Source organism: Musa acuminata, unplaced genomic scaffold (assembly GCF_036884655.1).
Source record: "Musa acuminata AAA Group cultivar baxijiao unplaced genomic scaffold, Cavendish_Baxijiao_AAA HiC_scaffold_1138, whole genome shotgun sequence".
In the NCBI taxonomy this organism is placed as follows: Eukaryota; Viridiplantae; Streptophyta; class Magnoliopsida; order Zingiberales; family Musaceae; genus Musa; species Musa acuminata.
In genome coordinates, this window is record NW_027021350.1 from 3,260,555 (window position 1) to 3,272,500 (window position 11,946).

General features: G+C 35.6%; 1 protein-coding gene across 2 annotated transcripts; it reads right to left on the bottom strand.

The window, feature by feature from the left end:
• Positions 1 to 4,125: 4,125 nt before the first annotated feature.
• LOC135671232 (cell division cycle 20.2, cofactor of APC complex-like) lies at positions 4,126 to 9,822 on the bottom strand. 2 transcript variants are annotated; one of them, XM_065179233.1, is made up of 5 exons: positions 9,637 to 9,822; positions 7,900 to 9,321; positions 7,734 to 7,806; positions 7,568 to 7,640; positions 4,126 to 5,066 (listed from the first exon to the last, which is right to left on the bottom strand). In XM_065179233.1, the coding sequence occupies exon 2, from the start codon at positions 9,279 to 9,281 to the stop codon at positions 8,055 to 8,057; it is 1,227 nt and encodes a 408-aa protein (XP_065035305.1). In that variant the 5' UTR covers positions 9,282 to 9,321; positions 9,637 to 9,822; the 3' UTR covers positions 4,126 to 5,066; positions 7,568 to 7,640; positions 7,734 to 7,806; positions 7,900 to 8,054. The 2 variants fall into 2 exon arrangements, with proteins under 2 accessions (XP_065035305.1, XP_065035304.1); XM_065179232.1 differs by having other exon boundaries at positions 7,900 to 9,822.
• Between the last annotated feature and the right edge of the window lie 2,124 nt (positions 9,823 to 11,946).

Sequence of the window (11,946 nt, forward strand, 5' to 3'; positions counted from 1 at the left end):
TATATAGTTACAAATTACTGGCAGCTTGCACAAGGAAGACACTTTATTCTAGTGAAACCAGCAAAGCATTTGGTACCAACTGTGGGCCTCCAACATCAAAGTCCCAAGAAAAAATAATTGGTCCAACAGCATATTTGGCATCAACTGTGGTCCTCCAACATCGAAGTCCCAAGTAATAACATTTGGAATAACAACATATTCTTAGACCCTAGTATGTTTAACAAGCTCATCAATGCCTCCATGTTAGTAGCCACAGCCCATACTATCGGGTTTGTAGGATGATATCCTTCATGCACACCATTTTGTGTTTGCCTAATGTTCTTGTGCAGCGCAATAATTCGTTCAGAGTCTTTAACAAATATGTACAAGGTTGAACAATATGTTCACTTCATTTCTCTACGGTCTTAGCCAAAATATCTAAGAAAGCACATTAGAAAAATATTTTTTTTAAACTAATAATACATTACAGAAATACCTTGATTTCTATGCTCTTTTACTACCTCCATCTTTTGGCTCACCTGCCAAGGTGCCATCTATATTTTGTACATGAGACAAAGATTAAGAAGGCCAAAAGAAATAGAAGAAACTGTTACCAATGAACAAGATACAAAAATGTTAAAACATAGACTGAACCACCAAACATTTTTTGATTAATCAATTTTTGGTAAAAAAAAATCCTAGCAAATAAATAGAAGAAACTGACATATAGGCTGATTTCTGTGGTTTTGGGCTGTTAAGAGAGGCGAATTTTTGAAGCTAAAGCTAATCCTTGATTTTAAAGATTTTCCCACATCTAGCATTTCTCACATTTCACACTAACCATCACTGAACTACAACATGCACATAAACTCCATGCAATTAAAGTAAGTTGTAAAGTTCACAATGTGGACGTGAAGTTTCTGGGTTGGTTATGAATCTCCTAAGTAGAGTTTGTTTTAACAAAAGATGCTAGACAAGCAGAAAGAGGTTTGGGATTGTAGAGCAGCTGCCTCACAAATGTTTTGAGTTTTCAGATACTCCACATCATCGCTAGTGTTGTATTTGGTATGTTCCAAACAATCTACAGCCTAAAGTACATCGACCAAAAGAATGTGTTAAAGCATATTCTTTCATTACAATCTAAGAAAGTTGGAGAACGCCCCTAAGGGCTCATCTAGGTGGGGTTTCAAGACCATTATTTACCTAAAAAACTAAGCTATGTATAGAATGCACATCAGCTAATTTATTAAAAAATTCTCTATCTTTCCTTTAGCTTCATATTCTTAACAAGTATCTTGTGATCATCATCCTTATCAAAATCCTAACGTTATGTCAGCATTTGATCTTTCTTTTTCTAACTTCACAATCCAGAAAATTGTTCATTAAAAGTCCATAGGATTAATATTAAACAAAACTATCAATTATGTCTTTAAAGTTCTGCCACCTAACTCTAGTAAAATATTCCCCTAAATTCACCATGTTCTTTCCTTGTATAATCATTCAAGTATCTTTAATCATAAGTTCTCAATAAAATATTACCTTATATTATTTCATCTAAATTTTCTGAAACTTCTCATTTGATTTGGTAACGTAGGCCAATATAAAAGGCATAAACATATATTCAAAATCTATTCTCATAATAAATATTATAGCAATATAATTATTTCCCATATCTTTTGATTTTTACAATATTAATTTGAGCCCTATCTTCAAAAGCCACTTACACCATTAATATTTCTAATTATTTCAGTATTAGCAATCTCTTACATTTTTTACCCTACCCACTAAGTATCTTATACATAAAATATATAAGATTTTCTTCCATGTATCAATCTAAACCTGTTTCTGAAAATGTTCCTATATTTTGTGTTACTAGTCTAATCCTATTTCTTGGACTCTCATGCTGGTCCAAAATAGACCAAGAAAACACTTCTCTATTTTACACAACATATGGATATTGATATAATAGATTTCTTGCATATGACCTCGGTCCACCCTTCTCATTTTAGGATACTTAGATGGTGAATATGTCTCACATCAATTCTCAGTACTAACATAGTATGATTATCAAATGTTTAAGGTCATAATTATGAGTTTTGATATGTTTTTTTGAACACTGACCCTCAATGGCCTTGTGCAACCCTCCACCTTTCTCATTCGGGCTTGGGACCGACATTGGCGGTGTTAAAAACATATGTACTCATAACAAAAAATAATGAAAAAATATGAAATCTCTCTTTTAAAAAGATAAAAACAAAACTTTAGATGAATTCATTTTGTCCGATTTGATTCGTATCAACCAGTACATACCGCATATCTTGAGATGCAAACCACACCATTTCAAACAATTGGGTCTAGTTTTTTTTGTTAGAAAATGATTTTGGGTCTAATTTTTTTCTTTACAAGGATCTGAACTGAACCACTTTTTTTTTTAATTACTCGAAATGGTCCCTTTTAGGGCTCTCAACTCCTTGCATGCTCATTCTCCTCTCCATACTGTTGTGTGACTATTGCTGCATGTTATATACATCTCTATGCTGTCATTCAGCCATCACCCAAAACTCATGTTCTACTGCCCACCACCCGCTATGACTTGATCTTTAGTATTTATCTTTCTCCTCTACCCCCTCATCCATTTTTCTTCTTCATTCTTCTCCCACCCCCCAGCCAAAAAAACACGGAAAATGAAAAATGCACCATGATACATGCCGGCATACTATGTGTATCAGTATGTTGGCACAGAGCGGACACGTGCTGGGCCAACCAACACGCTCTGTGCCAACCAACAGTCATACCTGAAATTCATTGCTTAGTTATACCATAGTACACCATATCAGTCCAGGACAGTAAATCAGAATTGGTACCCAAAACTACTTGAAAAAGCAAAGACAGCAACATATATAGCACAAGAATCCAAGAGGGACCACCATAGGGTCAATACTGAAGATTTGATACCTTAGCACATGAAAAATAAAAGAAGAACTACAACATAAAGAATTAACTAACAATGCAATTTGTTTTATACACAATAGAAAATGATCATAAAATTTCATGATTCATTAATGCATATACATCTATTCCCAAACCCAATGATTCTACCAAGGCTCAGCTGGTGGACATTAACAATAAAAGCTTCAAATAGTCATCTAAATACAATCGATTGAGTTCTTCCAAAGAGTGGATAAATTCCAGTGTTTTAACATATGACTAAAAGGCCTCGTTTCCTGAACTCAAGTTAAGAAGCAGCAAATATGTTCTCTCAGTACTTTTATAGTTTTCTTGCTAGCCATTTCAATTTGAGTGAGAAATAATACTATGATAAGCAAAAAAGATTGTAAATATTCGATACAGATGTCATAAATGAACTACACTTAATTTCATAAAAAAAATATAGTTTCAACATCAAGGGTATGAATTACACACTTAATTTCGGCAACCTTTTAAGAGACAATATAAATCATTTGATTTTGATAAGCAAGTTTAACAAAGATTTTGATCACAATTACTCTAGAAATACTATTGAAAGTCGGAAGTATGCAACAAAAGAGCTGAAAACCAAGAAAAGTCATTCTACCAAGTGACATTATCGCATCCTCCATATCCACCTATTGCAATTGTTGTTACCTAGGAAATGAACAGATTAAAATGATTGATAAAACTCATACCCCAAGGTTGCAGAAAGTCCACAAATTTCTCAATTTTGGATTTATTAACATCTACTCCATAGCAAATTTTGAAAAGAGAAGAGAAAGAACCCATATTATAGGACTGTCATTTGGTCACTAATCCTTCTTAAGATTTGATAAATAACAATCACCGAGAGAGAACTCTCATACCTCAAGAAAGCTAACTTTGCATTTTATTTCATTTAAGACCACCAAAATATCTAAAAATTGGCATTCATTATTTCTGACTTCTTCATATTCTCTATGATTTTTGTAATATCTTTGACCTAATATCAAAGCAACATTAACTCACCAAAGAAACTGATAGCACCAAAATTCGTTCGGTCAGATGGAAAGCAACCACAATTGCAGGTGTTTGAATTTAAATCATGATGACTAAAAAATTCAGTATCGCATGACCCCAATAAGTATAATCAAACAAACATTATCCCAGCAGATGATAGTAGCGGCCCATCAATCATACAATAAACTTTCTGAATCTTAAGGGAGATCAATACAAAGAGACAGATAACTAAATATGACATGTCATATAACAGTAAGCGAGTGACATCAATAAAATATTTCCGATGTAAGATTAGAGAATGGACTTCATGTCAACAAAATAAAAAAAAATTAGAAAGATATATTTTGTGAATTTCATCATTCAATGACATAGCTAATGTAATAATATACTCCTAGATTTTGTACCTATATAAATGCACATTTAGAGTAACCATAGAACTAATCACTGCATCATGTTCAATGGGGATAAAAGAAACATACTTTAGATAAGCAGAGCCACCAATAGAAAGTCCAGTATCAGCTAATTGTGCAATCTTCAAGTGATTCATCAATAGTGAAGGTATTATCTTCAGTACCTTTACATTCAACCCCAATAATGTATGCTTTATTGAAAAAACTTCATTCTTAATAAGATAATTTGTTAGTTTTAAAATGACAAAAGATGGAGCTAAATATCATTTTGTAGCATATTTTGCTAGGAAAGTGCAAAGCGAAAGACACAAATAAAAGAGAAAGAAGGCTAAAGGAATCAAAATATCTCAAAAAATATTATTGATGAATGACTTGTAATAAAAAAGCAATATCTATAATGTAATTCAAGAATTAGATAATGTCACATTCTTCTTTCCTACATAACAGAAAAACTAACAGAAGTCGGAATTCCTTTATAGTAATTATAACTAATTTGCAAGAAAGACTACAAAATGTCAAGGGGCAAGCCAGTAGCTAGACAAGAAAGAGAATCAATTAAAGCACTATAATTTTTTAATAATAAAATTTGATAAACCACCAAAGATACTTAGTAAAGGAATAATACAAAAGCTTCAACAACCAAAGGATACTTGAACATGATTCCCAAGTCCAGTAAGTGAAGCATTAATGCTCTGAGTTTCTTTGTCCCTGAATAACAAACAAAAAAGAAATGTGACTTGATCATAACATAAAAAAAGGTAAGCCTCAACATATGACTGAAGCATCACAAATGACAGTTTATGAGAATATTGTTGGAGGTGAAATATCTTTAATAGTGAAGCAATTTGCTAACAACTTAATCTATAATCATAGTGATGTTAGGTTGAAACCTCATTGTACAAAGCTGAAAATAAATAGGGCCTTCAGTGGTATGATCACCAAAATGGTATAAGAAAGAAAAACTGAATCTGATCCTGCTTATTTTCCCTATCTGTCAATCAATATGGAGATACATCTTAGCCTTAAGTAAAATATGTAGCAAAAAAGCCAAATTGATACAGCTTGACAAAGATGGTCATGATGGACTGTCATCTCGTACTGACCAACTAAATCAGTCCTCGGTTAGACTGATGCATATTGTTTGTATTGACAGATGGTACATGCATACGAAAGACTCGAAGAGGAAGAAAAAGGAAGGAGAAAAGGAAGGAACAAATGATGGTGGAGGAAAGGAGGAAGAAGGAATTACGAGGAATAGGATGGAAAAAGAGGCGGAGGAAGAAGAGGAGGAAGAAGAAGGAAGAAGGCTGAGGAAGAGGAAGGAGAAAGAGGAAGTGGTGGTGGTGGAGGAGGAGGAGAATGACGAAGGTAGAAGAAGGAGAAGAGGAGGAAGCATTTTGGAAGCACTCAGCGGATGACAGGTGGCTTGCAGGCTCTACGAGTACGATGCAATGGGCTCACAAGCACGAGCCCCAAACCAGCGTTAAATAGGCTTTTTTCTTTCTATAATAGGTAAGGACAGACTGCTAATAGGGGGCCAATCTGTGTACCAGTTCATGCTCAAACCAATATATACCTCCTATTTTATAACGGTCTGGGTTAAATTGTATTGTGTGATCATAATAGATACGAAGCATTGTGCAGTCTACTAAAGCTGTAACTTGAGCTCAATCAAACAAGAAATATTGGACCCAATTCCACTTAGATTTGGAATATGAGAGTCGCTTTGTGAGGTTGAAGATTTTCAAACCAACCTTACTAGAATGGTCAGACTTTACTAGGTTCAAATTTTTCAAACCAAACTTACTAGAATGGTCAGATCCAGACAACTAGACCAAACACAATCATTGTCGACGCCACAAACTTAGACTAACAAGGCATTCATAAGTTACGTTAAGAATAATCACAACCCACATATAATCTTTACTTATTTCACAACCATTTCGATGAGATCTTTCTAGAAGTCTATCGTTTAACATAAGGATAACGGATGCATCGCACCACCTACTTTCCTCTACCAGTTAGGTACTCACAAACAGGGGCCCAAAATTAGATAGTAAATAAGAGCAATTTCTACTATGTATTGTAATGTACAAGCTGCCAGCATATATGTACAATTAAATTCATGTATGTATTTGACAGATTAGATACACAAATAGATTCAAAAATACAAAAATAAGCACATTCAGCAAGATAATTCTAGCAGACTGAAATAATCATAAATCAGAACCCTCGGATTCAATGAAGACCCATTATCCAGAGGGACAGGTACTACTCCACTATCACTGTAATAAAGCATTTGTTACTGATAGTATATCCAAATTTTAGAACTTGCATTATATCCCATTTTACACCATTTTTCAAGGCCTATCTTAGGATCAGAAGTGTATCTATGTTGCAGAGGACCAAGTATATTCATGGAAAGCCATGTAAATTCGATACCTTTGTTCATTTTGCAGAGAAAAAGAAAAAAGAAATAAACAGAATTATAATGCCTCATCTTTATCAAACACAGATTTATTTGTTTGGTTTCTCTTAAGAATTACAGTATTCAATTTGATTTACAGTTCTCATAGGTCTAGTAACTGCTCTGTACAGAAATTATGACACATCTTACTCAAATCAGAATAATTTAGGCTTGGATTTCACTCCTGAATTTATCTTGTCCTTGGAGATTATTCACTATGTATGAATATAATGGAACCATTTCAGATTAGAAGTTATCCGTTTCGTAAGCAGTTTTTTCACATGACATCTGAGTGGTTGATCAGCACAGTTCTTTTGACTGTCAAACACAATTCTAGTTGTAAAACTCCACAATTTTCCAAATTTTTTCAACCTCTTTGACAAAAGTTCAAAAAATCAAAGCAAAAACAAAAAATATAAGCATCAACCTCTTTGATCTATTTATGCATGATTAACATAAGAAACCAAAGAATAATGTCAACACAGTTTCTCATACAGTAAGGAGAGGAAGAAACTCAACATTGTTATAATTATTAAGGCTTGAAGCTTAATAAAATGTGGCAGCAATGATGAAGTGGTCATAGAAAGCATGTTTCATCAAGCAGGCAAAGATTCTATCGATTACTATGCAAAGCTGAAAGTAAAATTGGATACAAAAATCAGGCTTGCAGCTGCAACCACATAGTTAAGCCGTAACTATGCCTGCTGAAATGCTGTAAAATGTTGTAAGGCATCTAACTTACCTTTGGCGCTTGCACTCATACTTCTATGAAAATGTGGTGCCACTTTAATTCCACCAAACTTCTCTGTGCAACTCTGCCAACAATGGATCTTCATGTCAAGCACTGGATAAGTCTTCCACGTTGCTTTCATAATCTGCTGTAAACTGTTGTAAGGCTTCTAACTTACCTTAGGCACTTGCAGTCATACTCCTATGAAAATGTGTTGCCACTTTAATTCCACCAAACTTCTCTGTGCAACTCTGCCAACAATGGATCTTCATGTCAAGCACTAGAAAATTCTTCCATATTGCTCTCGTAATCTGCTGTAAAATGTTGTAAGGCTTCTAACTTACCATAGGCGCTTGCACTCATACTTACTATGAAAATGTGTTGTCAATTTAATTCCACCAAACTTCTCTATGCAACTCTGCCAACAATGGATTTTCAAGTCAAGCACCAGAGAAGTCTTTCATATTGCTCTCATAATATTTTCCACCCATCAGCCTTTTCATCTTATGACACTAAATTGGGCAAAGGGCAATTCAGGTTTTGTTGTTTTGGGAGTCTCAAAGATATTCCAAAACCTGAGTGTTTCATCTGCTGCTGCAGAAGCTACTACACCTCCCAATGGGCTCCCAGCCAAGAAATGAACCCGGGATGAATGACCGAAAAGCTCAGCCGCTCTCGTCATGGATGGGTAATTCCACAGGGTGAGTTGATTCTTCGGAGAACCATGGGAGGTTAGTAATTCAGATTTGTTCTTGTCCCACAGCAATGCACAAACTTCAGAGCCTGCATCGATCGAGTTCAAGCAAGCACCGTTAACAGTGTTCCAAAACTTAATGCAATGATCATTGCGACCTCCACCAGAAGCCAGCAGGTTGCTCCGAGTTGGGCACCAGTCAAGGGCCTTCACAATGGAAGTGTGGTTGCTGATGCGGTGAAGCCACTTATGTCGGCGTGGATGTTTTGAGACCGGCATGCAGGCATCCCATATGTGCACTAGTTTGTCATGCCCTCCACTCGCCAAATATCGTCCCGACAACACAGACCATTTAAGACTGCAAACTCCACGCCGATGCCCATTATAGAAACAGACGGACGTGTCATCCTTTCTAAAGTCATAATCAACAATAGTGCCATCAGATCTTCCAACCGTCAAGATTGAATTACTTCTCCAGGCAAGTGACAACACAGGGGTCTGGTTCTCATCTTCTTCCATCACATTCACATCTTGTCCTGTTGCCGGATCAACCAAGGCTAAAACTGAATTGCCTAATGCGACAGCAAGAACTGTGCTATCCGGCGACCAGCTGATGCTAGTGATAGGTCCGCTGTCTTCTACGGCTTGTAGAAGCACCTTAGTCGACTTGTTTGCATCATCCCAAAGGCACACTGTGTCGTCGAGGCCAATCGCCAACATATTATTGCTTCCCCAGTCGAGGAGATTCAAACCATCTTCATCCAACATGCCGTGGGCATCTAAAACCCTCTCTGGTTCTCTAGGGATTCGCCTCTGCTGCTTCTTCGGCGGCCGAATGGGCTCGTCAAATTGGGGCAGCATGCTGGCCGGCGCTTCGGGTGCACTCTTGAAAGCGAAGATACGAGACCTGTTCTTCAAAATGCACTCATCAAGAAGCTTTTGGTACGCCACGCTCGATGGGGATTCTCTCGAACCATCACGCTGCGGTCGCGAAGGCATGGTTAGGGCAAAGCGTGCGTAGTCCATGTCCATCGCCGACCGGAACGGGATGAAGCGGTCGTACTCCACACGCCTAGAACGAGAAGAAGCCATTTTTGCCAATGGAAAACAGAACGAGAATCGGCCACGTGGCCAGAAACGATCAAGAAAACAAGAAACCAGAAACGATCAAGAAAACAAGAAAGATTGATTTTCTCGAGAGAAACTCGAAAACCTAGATGATCGATAACCAAGAATTGATCAAGAACCCCAAGAACAACAAAAAAAAAACAATCAAGTCCCTGGAAACGTCAATTACGATCGATCACAACGAAGAAAAATCAAAATCCAACAAAATCTTGAACCCGAATCGAAACTTAGACAGTTCAAGACCCAAGCGAAACGGAACCTTCAGAAAAGGAGACGGAATGAGATCACCGCAATAAGAATCTAAATTCTTCCCCCCCAGATCGAAGAGGAGGGTGCTCGCTCCCAACTGTGCCCGTTCGCCAGCGAGAAGCTCCGACCCGGACAGAACGACGAGATCGCAAACAGAGCAGAGGAGAGCCGAGAGCCGAGAGGAGAGCGCGAGGGAGGGAAGGGAGAGGTTGTTAGGTGTGCAATGGAGGGGGCTCGGCTTATATAAATACCACTGAGCAAGCGTTATGTTTCCAAATCATGCCGTTATAGCAGTGTAATTTTAAATCATACCGTTATATATATATATATATAACTTATTTTTACTTTTTTCATTTGTATTAAGAAAAAAATTCTTGGCATTTTCGTTCTTAATTAATATATTAAAATAATAATATTTTTATTAATATAATTTTTATGAGTGTCAATTCATAATATAATAAATCACATCTAGCAGATATTTTAATTTTAATATTAAAATTAATAGCTTTTAATACATGTAAGAATAATCTTGTTTCACATGAATTAAGCATCCAACTGGTATTTTTCATGAATCCAAATATAACTTGTGTCATCTCAAAACACTATATAAATTATTATTATTATCTATTTATTATATACTGATCTTATTATTTAAGATGATGTCATGCACTCTTGCCTCGTCGTTGATGTCGATCTTAATGTGCCTACTAATCCATGATTGAGCATTTTTCTATTGTGTTGAAAAATCAACTAATCCATTTTATATATTATATTGGAGCTAGAGTCTAAATGTCAAGACACATAATTGTGGCTCAAACAAAATAAAAAATATAATCATATTAATATATCTATTTAAAAAAATAGAAAAGATCATTCTTGAATATCTCAAAATATTTATACTCATAAGAGATCCACATCCTTATGATCCAAAACTCTTTTTATCAACACATATAAATCAAATATCAATTTCTCCAAATTCTACACTCCTAGATGGAACTCAACATTGTTAGCTTGCAACTCTTATATTATTCTTTGAACATGTAACAACTCATTCGCTAGGATCCCATATCAAGCCTTTAACTCTATTGTTTCTCCTCTATGTATTTGCGATAGATCGAAGGTCTAATAATTTTTCTTAAAATATACTCAAGGTCTCTTTGTTGGTCTATGTAGTCTCCTTGACCATCGTATAACCCTACTTAGAGAGTTGAAAATCTCCTCTACAAACAAGCTTTAATACTAGTGAGCTTGAGTCTTGCTTGCTTGTAAGACGTAGAAAGAGAGATAGAGAGAGAGTAAGTGAAAAAAAAAGAAAAAAATTATATTACTATCATGAAATGTCTTAGAGCTTTTGAGGTGTAGTCTCCCTCTATTCTTATCATGATGTAACTATATATTTTATACTCCATCGAGAAATAATTTCTTTACTCTTGCGGTTGGAGATATGCTCAAAACCAAGGGATATATTGAAGAAAAAGAGAAAAGCACTATTGGCTCTTTTCGATGATTCCTTTCCTAAGGGCAGTCATCAAACTTGAGATGTTGTAATGTTTACATTATCAAAGCCAAGAGACTATTACCTTTATCGACAACTTAGAAGGATTATTCAAGGCTTGTTTGATAATATATTAATCCTTAACCTCTACCCCTAATCCTTGATGATGGGACTTTGGTGTTGGGAAGTATGATAATTATTAAATCTCATATTTTCGATGATGAAATCAAATTGATAAAATTGAAAATCTAATATTTTTTGAGATAAGTGGTATAGAAAATACATTGACTAAGGATTCATTATCAAATATCGAGTCAAAGAATTGGTCATCATGTCAAAAAGTCATAAGCCGAGGAATTCAACATCAAGTCAGAGAATTAATCGATATTCCAAAAATCGAATGTTATGCTAGAAAAAATGAAGATATATTGGAATATTCAATGATATGCTACAAGTTTTGATGATGTGTTGAAAGTTTTGATAATGTGCTAAAAGCTTTGACAACTTAGTAGAAGCTTTGTGCTAAAAGAGTAATTGATGTTTAATAACATTGGGCTTTAAATTGGGCTAAAATAAAGCTCACTTACTATAGCAATCATTGGGCTTTAAGTTGTGCCAAACTTAGGCCCTTAGAAGTGTTACGTGACTTACACTAATATATGGGAGATGGTATTGCCTAAGTTAATCGATAACTACAATGACAATGCTACGGCTGTTGGGTAGTTTGCATTAGTGATTGTACTACTAGGCTCCTATTTTCAATGATGCTATCGCCAACAATCCGACTTAGCCCTATTTAGTTAGGCTCCATGGTAGCACAACCCT

Excerpts from the sequence above, each read along its gene's own strand:
- LOC135671232 (XM_065179232.1), bottom strand. The coding sequence starts at position 9,341 with ATGGCTTCTTCTCGTTCTAGGCGTGTGGAGTACGACCGCTTCATCCCG.